General features: G+C 41.2%; 1 protein-coding gene across 3 annotated transcripts in view; it reads left to right on the top strand.

The window, feature by feature from the left end:
- Window positions 1-14972, top strand: part of DCAF12 (DDB1 and CUL4 associated factor 12) — a 32136-nt gene extending 17164 nt beyond the window's left edge. The window contains exons 7-10 of one of the 3 annotated variants that reach the window (XR_004982031.1): window positions 75-237; window positions 3943-4127; window positions 4861-5318; window positions 7342-14972. Coding sequence is in view for 1 of the 3 variants with exons in the window: in XM_036402829.1 (XP_036258722.1) it covers window positions 75-237; window positions 3943-4127; window positions 4861-5019 (507 nt within the window). In the remaining 2 variants the exon portion in view is untranslated. Of the gene's footprint in view, window positions 1-74; window positions 238-3942; window positions 4128-4860 lie in introns of all 3 variants that reach the window. The other 2 variants (XR_004982030.1, XM_036402829.1) reach the window with 2 other exon arrangements.
- Window positions 14973-15744: the final 772 nt, after the last annotated feature.

The following is a 15744-nucleotide window of genomic DNA, read 5'->3' as shown; positions in this document are numbered from 1 at the left end:
AGTTTACAAAACTGTTTTGTTAAGACCTTCGTCTTTTCTTGTAACAGTTTGATTTTTATTTTTTCTCTTTCCAGTTACTTTCCACAAAGTTGCCATACTGCAGGGAGAACGTGTGTTTGGCTTATGGTCAGGAGTGGTCAGTGTACGCAGTGGGATCACAGGCACATGTCTCTTTTCTGGATCCAAGGCAGCCTTCTCACAATGTTAAATCCGTCTGTTCCAAAGAACGAGGCAGCGGTAAGAAACCTGTGAAAGGTGCTTCAAATGGTTTGCTTGCAGAAGTAGCTGTTAAAACTGTGGTCAGTCAAGCTTCTAATGCACAGGAAGCACTTTTTAGTGATTGGCTAAATAATTAGCAGTTCATTTATAGATTTGGGTTTGTGACAGTATACGTGGAGCAACCAACAAACCACATGTGACCAGCTCTGAAATCTAATGAAGGGCAACATCACTGCCATTAGGAGCAACTCAATTGTAAACCATCCAGATATTACTGAACTTTCAAAAGTGTGCATTTTTACTTCTGTGTATTTTTTACTGGCTCTTATTCTGTTTTTTATCATCTCAAAGCAAATGTAGTCTTTTAACCACTATTTATACTGTTCTTGCATTCTTCTCTATGAATTAGAAAAAAGGTATGTTGTCTGCTTTGTGCTACCTTATTGGGAGTATGTGCTGTGAGGGAAAGCTTGCTTTGTAATTTTAAAGCCATGACTGAGGCTCCTGATTTTCTGTGTGATTTGAATGCTATTTCCTTTTCTCATGCATGCAGTATGTCCAGTTGAACCTTATACCAGGGCCAGGCCTGAGGGCTTGCAGAGTGCATGGTCCCATAAAGCTCTCTCCCTATTTTTACTATCAGGCATGAGAAGGCACAGTGAGTCCTATATTAATCCCAGACCAGTAAGTTGCAGTCCTTACTTAGCTTGTCTCTGGGCTTCCATCTCTTCTTCAAGCAGGTTACCAGAGGAGGACGTATGTCGGCAAAGATTGGAAAGTTTTATTTATGCAGTTACTGAGCAGTGTTGTCCAGATCAGTGTCAGGGTCTGTTGCTTTCAGTTATGGGAGAAGTATGTATAATGTCAGGAGAAATCACCTGAACATCTTACCAGCAAGACTGCTTGTCCTCACTTGCTGTTAGTGAGGATTCTGTCCAGGTCCTCACCCAGACACTGCAGTGTGGTGCCCAGTGGTGGCTGCTGCCTGAAACCTGCCTCAAGATGTGATCTTCCATATTGGGGAATAATATGTATAGGGAATATTTTGAGGGGTTTCTCCAGTTCATGTCTGGAGAAAGCCTTTGTTCAGGGCTGTTTTCTCTTCTGCAGAGTAGGTGCATCTTTTTATTTGGCATGGTGGTGGAGGCACATAAATAACAGTAATTTCCAAGATACTGAGTGTTTCCACTTTATATTGATCTCCCTGGAACTTGGAGTGGTGTAGCACCTTTAGAAAACAGGGTCTTTATTGATCTGTGGACTAAAATCTGATTTCAAGTGCTTTGCAGTGGTACCTGAATGTGCTTTAAGTTTCCAAATGCACCTGCTGAATGTGGTGAGTCCATGTTAACTTCAGTTCACTTGTGTTGTATACAAAAGCAGGTCACAGAAAGGTGGTGGCTCAGTAAGGCTGGAGCTGGCTTTCCTCTGCTGTGACCCTGTTTACACAAGAAAGCAATGAACGCTTTTTCGTACATCTTGTAAGTGTTGTTTTTCATAGCAGCTGTAAAGGGAAATGCGCACTTTGGACAGTAGCACTTGATCCACAGAAGCAATTGCTCTCTGCTTGACTGGCCTGCAGAGCCATGTTATGTGCCCTGTCCTTCATGTCCTGAAGGCAGCAGACAGAGCTTGTATGGCATAGACTCTGTGATTTCTTGTTTAGGACATTACACTACATCTTCATTTCTTTCTGGGATCTGTAGACCATTCCTGCAGCATGGGAGTGAGGTTCAATATACTTACCTAAATTACCTAGGTCCACAGGTGGTAGTGGGCTGGGAGTATAGAACTTACTGTGATAGGTTCTAGGCACACAGGCTGTACTTTTAGCTTGATGGGAATGATTAATCTGAGGTACTTCAGCCCCTTAGGAGACAATCTGAAATGCTGTTTTTGAAAACCTATTCTAAATACTTTCTGAGTAGTGGGTACATCATGGATTTCTTCAGTAAATTTCTTTGGTTAGAGAAAGATCTACAGTTCTTCTGCATTTTATAGCTTTCTATGAATACATTTAATTGAAAAGTAAATGCCATCTGCCTTGATACTCCATCACCTGTTTGTGAAGTAAGTGTTCTCCTGGTGGCTTGTCCAGATCACTTCTTGGAGCAAAAATAAGAGTAGGTCCACTCTTGTGCCTTTCTTCTCTTATCCAAGTGACTGCTCTTGCTGACTGCAGAGGGCTTAAAGCTTTCTGTGTTTCTTTGCCAGAGCCAGATCTGTGTGATAGAGGTGGGGGGAAGGTCTTCTGCTATCTTAAGTGCATTTGTAGCTCTCTGAATTAAAGTGAAGATTGTTATATGAATCTCATCATCTAGAGTAGATGAGAGGCAGTGGTTTCCCACCTATTAAGCTCACAGCCAAGACTTCACCCCATATCTGGAGCAGGCCAATGTGGACTTGCCTTGTTCTAAGTCATCATGAATGCTGGTGGCTGTGGATGTCACATCCGGTGGCAGAGGCAGAAGGATGAGGACTTATTTCTTGTTAGGACTTGATACAGAGGGGAAGAGGAAACTCTCTGATTGCATCCGCAGCTCGGCTGTCACATGCACTGCTGGGAATAGTCCAAGATGATACAAGTTCTGTGGCATTCAGCCCTGCCTGGTGTGGTGACAACACTTGGCATGTGAATGTAGCTGACATAACTCATGTATTTCCTCTCCTGTTTGAATGCTTGTTTAGGCTGTAATTCAGTGGTACTCTAAAGAGAGCCTAAAAAGCCCTAGGGTTTATAACCTGGCATTCTGTCAAGAAGGAAGGAGAAGTGTAGATGTGGTGGAGTTTAACCTGCGTGGAAGAGTTGTTTGGAGTAGAGTGGCTACACAGAACAGTATTTGCACAATAAATGGAGATAACAGGATGTTTTGCAGGTTGAAAATTCTTGCATTCAGATTATCCCCTAGTTCCAAGGGATCCTTGATTAGCTGAGACTTCAAATTTAGATTTTGTGAGAACAAAATGTACATTCTGTTCAATGTAATGGAATAACTGAATTGTGCTAATGTTTAGTTTGAACTGTACCTTCCCATGTACTGGTGGAACTGGTAGTGTTGTTTAGATGGCAAGAGTCCTGTTCTGTTTTCTTTCCTGGCTAAAGTGCTAAAAATGCCAGCTGCTAAAAATCAGGTGTGCTTTGAGAATATTTGAGTGGAGACAGATCAGGCTCATTAATAGTTCTGAAGGTATCTTATCAGCAAAGTGACTGGTGATTATTATGGTTACACTTGCTTACAGCTAGCCTGTTGATCAGCACAATGCACTTGGTGGCAGCTGGGACTTTCTTTTCTCAGATGGTCATTTACTGCAGGTTAGCAGGTTAGGGTGTGAGCTCGTGGAGGAAAACAGCATGATGTTCTTCCCTCTGTCTGCTGCTACGTACTTACTCTTGGTGTATTCACTTAAGGGCTTGTGCAGACAGAGCAAAGGTTCTCTGGACCCTAATTGGCTGGCAGACCTGAGGACTGGTGAGGATGAAGCTTCTTATTATGAACCATTGGTGTAGCTGATGGTCTCAAGGAAGTAGGGTAGTCACGTAGGCTATCAAAGCTGCGGTTTCAATAGCATCAGTGGGATTTGTCTGCACTGCTCTGTAGCGGTGGGAAAACTTGTGTGTTTTGGAGAATACTAGTAGTTAATATTAGACATGAAGCAACAGCACTACAGAGCCAAAGCATCCCTGTTCCTTACTGCACTGTCCATCTCTTCTCTGTTTGACAGGTATCCGCTCGGTGAGCTTCTACGAGCACATCATCACTGTGGGGACAGGGCAAGGGTCCTTGTTGTTCTATGATATCAGAGCCCAGAGGTTCCTGGAAGAAAAGCCCCCCCGTGCCTGCTATGGACAGAAGCAGAAATTAGGAGGAAGTGAAATTTTGAAGTTGACAACTGGGAAAGGCTGGCTGGTAGGTAGTTTGTAGCTGTGATAGAGGTGGGGGAAGTAGACCCATTATATAGGAGTGGCATAGAGCATGAGCCAGTTCTCTTTGGACCCATTGTGTGAAATGTGTCTCAGTCAAACAGTATTCATGTAACCGGTAACTAAAACTGAAGAGCAAGAAGTGCTGTAGAATTGCTTTCTACGAAAGCTTTATGAAAAGGTACTGAAGGTTATTTGCTTGAGTGTAAGGCATAGTGATTACAGTTCTTATGCACTGATTCATAAATGAACTAGATTTTATATCTTTGGATTTTTGAGTGTAATCTAACTTGTAGTTTTCAGAACCTCAAACAGAAAATAAATTGTCTTTCTTTAAAGCCATGGTAATCTAATGTGGTACTTTTAATTGTTTGCAGTTTTAGAAACTGTGGCTTCCTGAGGTAATGCCTTGGCGGGTGCTTGAGTTTGGTTTCCTGTATGTTATCAAAAAGCAGTTAATGACTTTGTTTAACTTAGCTCTATTACCTTTTGTTGTATCAGTGCAATGTCCCCTCACCTCCCTGTTCTAATGTTTGACCTAAATGTTCTCAGAAAAAGGTTCAGGACAACTCAAGTATCTTTTAGTTGACTTTTATGAAGCTTCAGGATTGTTAAGAGAAAATACCCCTTTTTAGGCTGTAGAAGCTACCTAATGCTTTTGTGAAACAGGGTTTTGGGTTTTTTTGGCAACAATAACAATCTAAACTTTCCCTTAACAGAACCATGATGAAACCTGGAGGAATTATTTTTCTGACATAAATTACTTCCCAAATGCTGTTTACACCCACTGCTACGACTCGTCTGGAATGAAACTGTTTGTGGCAGGAGGCCCTCTTCCATCAGGACTTCATGGGAATTACGCCGGTCTCTGGAGCTAATGATACTGATCATTATGATGCTGATCTTTACACAGATTTCCACTTTTCTTTTCATTTTTTAAACAACAAAATTGTGTGATGCCATTGATTCCTGATTTAAACACGTTATTTTTTGGCAGAGTTTTCTGTTGGTCTCCAACAGTTTTGTACATCTTTTTGAACTAGTTTTTTGCTTTAACCTCCTTGATCCTTTATATGGAGGGGTTTTGAAATCCTTTTTTATTGTATTTTCTCCAAATGACTCTTCCCTCCATTTAGGCTGGCTTGGCCATGTGTCCCCTCCTCTACTTTGCTGTGAGGTAGGATTTCTTTCTTATAGAGTGGTTGCTCCTGAGCTTTCTGTGAAAGTCTTGGGGCTGCATGTGTGCAGGTACTTTGTGTTAGTTACATTACCTGGAGTGAGGACTACTTGTAATTAAAAGCTATGAAAAATATTTATAAGAGATAAGCTACTACTTTATCTGGAGAGCCTGGCCCTGGCCTGGGCTGATCATATTTTTTAAAAGTACAAGTCTAATGACACTGTTTTTACATAGAGGGATATGGTAATATTAAGCTGTACTAACTGGAGCCCAGGGATGGATTCCTTAGGGGTATTGCCCATCAAATCCAAAGTGCAGGAGTTTTTAAAAATGCATTTGTGTTTGAATGGTAGTTTTCAGCAGTGCTCGGAGCAAAAATTGGTCTGTTTCTTCACTGCCCGTCCCAGGTATTGGCTTGCACAACTGGAGTTTGTATAGGCTGTTCTGCAGCATGGCTGTTGCAGGGTGACATTACACTGAGGGCTGCAGAGATGCTGAGAGGAAATGGAGGCTAGTTATTCAAAATGAACTAAATCTGTCTGTTCTCCAGATGAAATATGGTTTCTAAGTATGCTTGTTAGGGTAGCTTATAATCTCTTCATAAACTGCCTAAAACCTCGGACCTTTTTTATCCCACGTTGTGGAAATTTTTCCCCTTTTTGCTGTTCTGGTTGGCCATCTGCTCAAAGAAGCCAATGGAATAAATTATTTTTTTCACCCAGACTAAAGAGTGCATCTCAGACTTTACTAATGCAAGTGAGCAGCTTTCTGCATAGGAGGGTATCTTGGTGTTCCCTCACTTTGCACTACCATATGCTGTAGGAGAGGCTCAGGCTTTTCCAGAATCCCCTGCTGCCTTCTGTGTTCAGACTCCCTCCAGCTTCACCTGGCACTGGGAGGGGATAACAGGTCCAGTGCCCTTCAGGTCCAGCTGTGAAGTGTGTGCCTCCCAGGGTGATGGTCTTACACAATACTCAGCTAAAATGCAAGACTCTAAGGTGTTCCTCATTTTGGCCGGCACCAGACTCTCAGCTTATTAGTGATGCCTCTGTTCTCTGCTGGAATTAATGCCTTTCCCCTGCCATTGGTGGAGCAAAGTGTGCCTGTGCCTCAGAGCTTTGGTGCCACATGAACAGTTGATTGGAACTGAGAGGAAAGACGAGGCTGGGACATGCTCTGTTCTCCCATCTCTGTGAGAGATCATAGCTACCACTGCAGTTCCTGCCCACAGTCCAGAGCTAATCTGCATTTATCTTTACAGTCTCTCTCATCTTCAAACTAGTATCTTCATCAGTAACACCAAGCAGTCAGCATCAGGCTTAAGTTCCAGCTGGTATGGAGACCTGGATGGAAATTCTACAAGGAGTGTGCAGGTCCCTCTCATTGGGGTGGAAATCCTGGCAAGAGAAGAACTCTCTCCCAGGTGTGCACCTATCCCAGAAGTATAACTAGCACTGAGCATTAACACAGGTGCTTCACAAGTAGATCTTCCAGTGTTTGATAATACCATTGTGGCCTGGTTGCATAAACAGCATCAGTTCAAGGTACTGTGTGTATGGCTAGACAGGCTTTTCTCTGAAAAGGTAAAATTATATACCATGAGATAGCTGCTTTGGCTATTTTAGGGGCTTAGAAAAGTGGAAATATATGAAGAAAAACAAGTCTTGGAGAAGAATGGCAGGATTTGTGTCCTTACAGCTACTGGGTAAGATAATTCTGCCACAAGAAATATGTTCTGCTTTGGTTTGTTTGCTTGTTTTTTAAATTTGGTTTGGTTTGAAGTTTTTTGCTTTGTATTTTTAAAGAACTTAGACACTTTAGTCTACCTGAGTGTCCTCCAGTTCTGCTGAAGCAACAGGTAATATCTGGGCATTTAGTATCAGCAGTGCCAAAGGGAGACTCCTGGTCTGGAAATTCTACCCCTGGTGTTGGTCTGTTAATTGAAGCATATTTTAGGCCATGATAGCAGGAAAAAGAGTATGTGTATGGCCTTCAAACACAAAGGCTGATTTTTCTACAGTCTCTAGGTTACTGAAGAGGCACCACTGGAAATTGTCCCTCCCTACTGACTGTGATCTCCACAAGTACCTCAATATGTGCTCCTAAAGCCTGGTAATGTGAGTGCCCTTTTTCTCCTGCTTTTTCTTCATAGAAGGCTCTGCACAATTCTCAGATTAATCTGGAAAATGATGTAAAATGTCTCAAGTCTCACATGTTTTTGTGTATTCTGTTTTCAGGGTGCTTTCTTGCAAAAATAACTTCTCATATTAAGGGAGCCATCCTTGTTCTGTATGAAAATCCCCACAAAAAAACTAGGAACCAAACCAGATAGTGCTGCAAGCACACAAACAATTTGGACCAGAGATAACTTAATTTTTAGCTAGTTTCAGTGGTTTTAAATGCTTACAGTGATATAGATACTAAGTTTCAAAATATTTTTGTGGTTTGTCATACAAAACTTCTGTTCCAATCACTGTTAGAAAAGGAGGCATAGAAAGATGATGATGATTTGCCAATTGTCCAAAGATAAATAATAGGAGAAAAACTGATTTTATTTTACTTTGATTTTGTTGCCCTGTTAGGTTAGGTATCTGCTGATCATGGTTAGAAGTGAGTGGGTTTCCCATCCAAGCACAGGAATGGCTGCAGAACGGGGAGCTTCCAGGCTCTGCAGAGAGGCAAGTTGAGTACCTTACTGTTCAAAAGCCAGATACACCCCTGCAATGGAGTGAGCTCAGTCTGGTGACTGCACTTCAGTAGCTTCTTGAACAGCTTGCTGTGCGCTGCTGAGACCCATTGACATGCATATAATCAGACCATCTTATCTTTTCCACTGTTTCTTCAAGGTTTCCCTCCCTTGGTCTTTCCTACTGAATGGTTTGTTTGAGGTTGCCTCCTCCAACCCAAATCACACCAGTCTTTGCTGTAGCAATATTGTCCTTGCAGAGGTGACCTCTATTGAGCAGGAACAGGCTTGCTGGCATTTTGTCAGCCTGTGCTCAAGACTTTCAAATTGCTTTAGTTTAACTCGGTATAAGTTAAAGGCTGGCTCAGACTGTTGAACAGGGCAATAGCCCTTGTACATGCTGGACTGAAATGATTACAGAGTAGCAGTCTATTCCACGTGGGCAACATACTCTGGTTTATCTCTCTTGAAGGAAAGAACTTTTAGCATAACACGCCTTCAGACTGCTTGCTATTGACTTCTCAGTCATGTGCGATCTTGTGTGCTACCAGTAAGTTTAGGAGACTACCATGTTAATTTAGGAATTTTTGGGTATTACATTTTCAGTATTCATGATAGGTAGTCAAACTAGTGACTCAGTGATGAGTTTCTTAATACCTAGCTTGTAAATACTGAGCAGCAACTCCTCAGTAAGCAACTCCTCAGTAACAGCTGGATGGTATGTCATGGGACATTACTGAGGAACCAGAAGCTACTTTGCAGTATTGGCTTGAGCACAGTAACAAGGATTATGCTCACCCTCTTCATTAAACACCTTATTCCTGTAATTCCTCCAGGTTTCTCCCTTGTTCAGTCAAGATTTGTAGGGAGAATTGCTAGTGCTCTCCTCTGGTGCTATCTGGGATTGCAGTAAAGAAGTGAGTCCATTTGTTTGATTTCCTCATCAGTGCTGCTGGTGTTAGTTTGAGGTGAGTAAATAACCAAAGAAGAGTTGATGGTAGGTTTATGTTCCTAGTCTCAATTGTTCATTCTCCTCACAGATGCATTTTTAAGAACATTGCAAGAGTACCCAGTGATCTTGCTGTACTTAGTCTGTTCACAAAAGGTACACTCATATTGTGGGTGACTCTTGTGACTGTCTTCATGAGAGAAACTCCTGAATTGCAATAAGGGGTTTATATTTGCTGCCTCCATTTTAGGTCTTTGGCAGCTTTTTGTATCTTAAGGATTAAGATACTTGGGGATCATTCTCTTCCAGAATTTCATCCTATTCCTTCACCTGAGCACTTGCTTTGTCTATAGCTTGCAGATGAAAAATTAACAGATTAAATATATGATCCAGCTATGTCGAGTGGTGCTTTGCTGTCTTAATTTGTGCCACTTAGCTGAGAGGCATTTACAGGCCTTTTGAACTGCTGTGCCCTCACCTGGTGCAGGCATGAAACAAAGCAGGCTTGCCTAGACCCTTCACGAGGTCACTTGTTTGCTTAGTTTGCAAGAAACCAAGGACAGGTGGGCTGTCAGTTACTGCATGTGGGAAAGCAGCAGCATCTTTCAGCAACCAGATGAGAGGTCTGTTTTTAGTGGTCTGTTACCCTTATTTTCAATAAATGCACTTTTCCAAGGTGTCTGATATCTTTTTACATAGCTACTTTTGCAATTGCTGCTATGACTGAATTACTGGACTGGGGTATAGCTTGTTCCTAAGGAAGTCTGTTGCAGAGCTGTGTATTATGCTGGTGGAGTTGATCCTCTGGCCAGCCCATGCTGAGCCAGGAACTCTTGAGCTACCAGGCACAAATTTTTTAGCCAAGTGAAAATCCCTGTATGCCCTGCTGGCCATGCCTCAGTCTGAGCCCATGGTATGACCTCAACTTAAAATGCATTTCTGAGTGTTACGGTGCCCTCAGTAACTTATTTAAAATTCTCAAGCAGACACCCCAGGACAAGGGAGAGTAGAAGAGAGAACACAGCCACATCTTGTGTGAGGTGCTCTCCTTTGTGCAAGAGCACTTTTTGTGGTGAGGATGGGCAAGGAACACCAGTAAAACAGTAAAAGGCAAACAGTGTTTGGTATGGCTCTCGGGACTCCTGAAGAATTTAAAAACTAGAGGGGATATGTAAATGCCTAATCAGAAACATCTCTGAGAGATTAAGTATATATCCCTAACATTCCTGTGTTATTTTAGCAACTCTGTTTTTTATTTTAATAACTGTTTTTATTACAATAACTGTGTGTTATTTTTCAAGGATAAAATTAGGAAGTATCTTTTTGCTTGTGATGTTGGATTTTTTAATGAAAACCATGTGGTACTTGGCTAATTAAAAGAATGCTCTTGCAAAAAGGAATCTTCCCATTTTCTAACAGCCTGTCCCACTAATACCCTGCTGGGAGCAGTATGGTATAAGAAAGTGCACACAGATTTAAAATGGAGTTGGCAGAGTTGGGAAAATGTGGGCTGTCTGACTGTTTCTATACCCAAAAAACTACCAACACTTGATTGTATACAAATTGCGGTTGCTGTACTGAAACTGAGAGGGTGTATAAAACCCCTTGCAACATACTGCAATGTCTTTAGTCCAAGATTCTTTTGAATTGATTCTTTTGCCTTCAGGACAAAAGATTTAAGAGTAAATACAGTGTTTTCTTAGGAACTGCTTTTCCAGATTCCCTTACTAAAAGGGAAAATTCAGGTGCTGAATCTTACAATCACATTAAACTTGTACTTTTTATTTGCCCATTCACCTGGTCTCTTTTCATTTTCAAGGCCTCCCACAGTCTCAGGGTATAAATCACTATGACTCATCCAAATAGTACCGAAATGGACCAACCAGAGGTTAATGTGCCTTCCTCTTCTGGTACCTTGATCTTTATAAAGTTATTAAACTTGTCACTGTCTTAGGGCTGAGTACATGCATTGTCTTTTTCTAAGATGTATGTGTTGAAATTGCAACAGGTTTGTACTGTTATTTGTGACTTGTTCCATTTGTGTTAGGTTGTGGTGTAGACAAATCAATGCGCTGGTTGGTCTTGGTATCAGTCTTGCCAGTGATGCCTGTCAGTCCTTGCTTTTATGTTCATGTGTAGATAAATGCTGGATCTTCCCCACTGCCTGTGGTGCATAAGATGCACAAAATACAAAAGGTGTTTTAAAATGTGCAGTGATCATAACTTGTTGCCTGAAGGTAGGATGTTCTACAGTGAACTGTTTTTAATATTTTTTCCCAAACATTTTTAATAAGATTCAAAGCCTTGAGGAAAAAAAAATCAGGACTTTCTGATACTTGATGGCTTTTGTTCTGAATCCAGGGTCTGATGTTTGTTAACAACTCCTCCAAATCCACTCATCTAACAGAGGCTTTCTCAGCTTGTTTCTGTCATGAGCTGTATCAGAAACAGCACTGAATCCTGAACTATCACAGAAGCTGTCAAACAAAGCAGTAACAGTTCTTTTCAAATATTACAGTGCACGTTTTTTAGCTGTAAGATAAACCTGTTCCAAGTTATTGATGCAACTTGCAAATGGAACACTGTGAAATTGCAGATAGTATGTGAAACCAGCCTGTCTGCACATGGGGCTCAGTGTTCTGTTACCTTGCAAATTGTTTCTCCTCTCTGAAAAGGTGTTTTTTGTTGTTGTTTTTTTCAACACAAAGACATTACATTTGGTTTAGTTTTCTAAAGATATATTTGTTTACAAACCTCAAACTGACATCTGGTATTTGGCCTGAGTTTCTAACTCTTATTAATTTAGAAAATACAGTACAATTGATACATTGTCTCATAAGAGCATGGAAAGAGGAACATATATAGCTTCACTTGCTGTGGCCTTCCATGGACATGCCTATGCATAATTAACTGAATTACAGTACTGCACTCTGTTGATCCATGAGGTTACCTTTGTATTTAGAATCAGCACGATTAGTCATCAGTGTATTGACATTAATACATGGTGATGGAGCTCTAAGGTCTGTGTGATTTCTGTGCTAACAGTATCTGTTCTCTCTGTACTGCAGTGCAGACTTACTGTGGAGTTCTTTTTTTGCTTCATGCTAATTTCAGAGTTCCTTTAAATTCAGTGAGGTGCTGTTTTTAAGACAGTCACTTTTCTAAGTAGAATGAATGGATTTAACTTAGTTTTCTACTTTAAGCATCTTCCTCTTCTTCCATTTCTTCCTAGTTCACCTGTAGTGATGAGTTCAAAACTGTCTGCCTACTCTGAAAATTATCGAGTCATAATAAAAGAAAACCTGTAGCCCAGGGTGGCCAGATCACTCTGTGCTTTTACTGTAAACTTCTGTGGCTGGATGCCTGTCTTGCAAGTGGAGAGTCCGCCCCGCACAGTCTGAGAAGCTGAAAGCCTCTTGCACCCATATTGTTCGGTGGGTATCAGCAGATCAGGAAGTGGAGGTGCCCTGTGCCTTCACCCAGGGTGTTTATCAAAGTGATCTGTAGTGGTGTAGCCAGAGAACTGGCATCTTCAACTGCTACTCAAAGTCTTGATGAAATGTTTCATTCAGGGCAATACCAGGAGGGTGAGTTGCTGACTTGATCCCAGGTAAAGGCTTCCTCCAGAGATTTATTTTTTGGGGGGTGGAATTATAAAAGAGTAGGGATATGAGCAAAACAATAATCCTGTGCTCAAAAGAAAAAAAGTTATTCTGATGTACTTTGGCCAGCAAGAATGACAAAGAGGTGAGCTGGCAATGGAATATTTGAAGGGTAGGCTTTGAGGGTTTGTGCCATCATGCCTTAGATCACTGCAAATTAGTTGCTCCCAGAGCTTTGAAAACTAGTGGTAATCCCTCTTCAGATGAGATGTGAAGATGGCATGCAGAAAAACCAGTTTCCCTAGTGGTCACTCAGTCTTCCCCTCAAACATTCAAGGTTACCAGTGCACTTGTCTCTGTTTTCATAAGTGACTATGACTAATGTGCTTCACAGCTGCCACCAGCACCCTCCACCTGCTTTGTGCAGGGATGATGGAGTGAAAGGGCCTTGTCTGCATTGTCCTCCACTTGGCTGGCTGTTGACAGTGCAGGGATGTAACAGGCCAGTTGTGATTTACAGCTTCCCCTGGTTGCTCTAGGCTTCTCTCACGTTGCAGGTGTGATAGTGGGGCTGTTACAGAAAGAACTGTTAAGTTAAGTTAAGTAACTTCTGGTGGGCTTTGTCCCTCTTGTTCAAATTGCTGTCTCCAGTGTCAGTCTCTTGTCCCAGCCTCACTCATATCATGTCACACTCCTGCTTGGATTGAGCAAGTTCCCTGTTCTCTCATGGTGTACTAGTTCAGGTACCAAGTTCTGCAAAGCCTGGGGGCACCTGTTAGAGCCCTACAACACTTCTGCTGGCTTAGGCAGTGGTTTGCTGAACTAGGATCTTGCTCAGAGAGTCCTTATTCTTTTTACTCAGCTCTAGGTATCTTCTTGGACTGCCATATCCCTTTCAGTCCAAAAAGGTTTGCTCCAAAGTCACTCCTGTTCCATGGAATTGATTCCCATACTGCTGGTTATTGCAATTCTGTGGCTTTTGTTTTTCTTGTTTTTATTCTGGGGTTCACTGCAAATGTACAAAACCATACTGACTTTCTCAACTCCTGAAAATAGTACAGGGGCCCATCCTGAGGCATCAGAATTACTTGTCTACTCTCAAGGTGCACAGAAATAAGGATCTCTTAGACAAACAAGGAAGAAACCAGCTGCATATACACAAGTAGAAAGGTATCTCTGAGTAGCTTAGGTGAAGGAGCAGCTTATGAATTTTAAATATAAAAACAGTAATTGAGGGGGCTTTTTGTTTCTTCTAAAAAAATTGCTTTAACAGAAAGTTAGGTGGTATTTTAAGCCAGTTGCTGGCTTAAGAAAGTAGCAAAGTAAACAGATTTTCTGTCCATGAGTGCAGAAAACTCCCAACTATAATGCAAAGTCAATCTCTGTTGCTCTTTTATTTGCAATGGACAAAGATTATCTGAAGACTGATTAAATGTGTTTCTTGCTCTTATATGTAATCACCCACACAACAGTCCTTGCTGGTCTTTCCCAAGCACTATTCAACACTATCCCTATTTAAAAACAAAACAGGGACTGCATTGAGTAGTGGAACCTAATGAATTTCCTTGGTTTGAGGGAGACCCTGGAGATAAGAGTCCAGGTTCCATGTGTTTTAAATGTAACTTAAAACCAATGCAGCTATTCTCTCAGACCAGTGCAGCTTCCTACCTTTCCTTCCATTTACATGGGAATTTAAAAATAAACCAAGCAATACATGAGCCATTTGATGTCCTTGCAGGTGGAACATGTTTGTTTTTTTTTTTTTTTTAATTTGAAGATTGAGATTTCTCTTGTGGAAGAAGCTCATTCTGGATGCAAAAGTGTGGAGCTCAGATTACAGCTTTTCCCCCAGCTTGATTAAATGCAATTAAGTATTCTGGACTCTTTTGAAGAAGACTGTGTAAAAGCTGTGAAGGCATAGACTGGAACTGATAATTTTAAATTTTAGGTCATGTGTGTGTTGCTTGACTACATGGACAATGTAACAGTGATTTTTATAGATTGGTTTCCATGTGTCAGTCACAAATAATTTGCTGTTTGGAGGAAAACTTTTAGTAGATACATATCCAGATCAAATTATGAGCCTCTTTTCCCTCTTGCATTAACTGGTTTACTGTGTTCACATGCCAGAAAGATATTGCTCTTTGAAGAAGCATGTCAGTGTATGTGGCAATGCCCCATGCACTTTTTAAATACCTAGACCTGTACATTCTCATCTGAGTATACGATGCTGTATAACCATGCTGTAGTCTGACAAATGAATCTTTTACTACTGCCCTGTTACATAGATAATTGTAATTAACTGCAGTTTGTTTTTTTCCACTACTTGAAGTTGTGTGATCTGAAAATTGGTGAACAAAAAGTATTTGTGCATCTTACTATGGGTATCTCAAATAAAATGTATTTGTATAGTGTGTTGGTGTGGCTGATATTTTCCCTTATTTGCTAATACCCGATTGCAAGTAAATCCAGGGCAGTTTAAAAGCAAGTGGGCTTGGGTTTCTTACCACAGCAGTCCAGCCTCTGTGTGGACATGACTGATTCAGTGAAAACAAAGTGAACTGTTCTTTTTCCTCCACCAGTGAGTGGACTGATAACCTGAGAGCAGAATCTCAGCTTGTTTTTGGTTTTTCATGGCTTAAACATTAGTCCTGGTTCTCTGTATAGCTGTAGCAATACTCATTACTTCCACAGGAGATTTATCTATTGGCAGAGTTGGGACTGTTACAACTTCAAAGCATCTCCTTCCTGTTCTCATCATTTGATACCTCATTTGCTCTGAGGCAAGAGTTTCCTTTCAATGACTTTATTTTTCTAAGAAGGACCTACCTCTTAGAAGTGTTGAACAGCACAGATAAATGTAGCTGGACAGTCAGATATAGGACTACAGGTTTTAGGGAGATCTTGCATCCCAAAACTGCATCTGTAGCATTTCCACATATTTTCATTGCACAGGAGGGAGAGTGAGGCCTTCACACAGCTGTCCTATTTCACTGTCTATACCTGGTAAAGTTACTTTTTCAGAAGAGGAATGTCTGAGACGTCTAAGTTTTATGCTGGAGGTTAAAATTCTGTGCCTAAAATCAGCTTCTGCCTCCCTGTCTGCACCCTTGGCCTCATCCTGAGAGATGTTTCTCCTAGTTTCCATGATCATGGACAAGCTCAAGCTTTGTAAGTTAAGGTTTT

The sequence above is a fragment of the Molothrus ater genome, chromosome Z (genome assembly GCF_012460135.2).
Source record: "Molothrus ater isolate BHLD 08-10-18 breed brown headed cowbird chromosome Z, BPBGC_Mater_1.1, whole genome shotgun sequence".
Lineage (NCBI taxonomy): Eukaryota > Metazoa > Chordata > Aves > Passeriformes > Icteridae > Molothrus > Molothrus ater.
The sequence above is the reverse complement of the archived record's forward strand: the minus strand, read 5'-3'. Positions and strand labels throughout refer to the sequence as shown.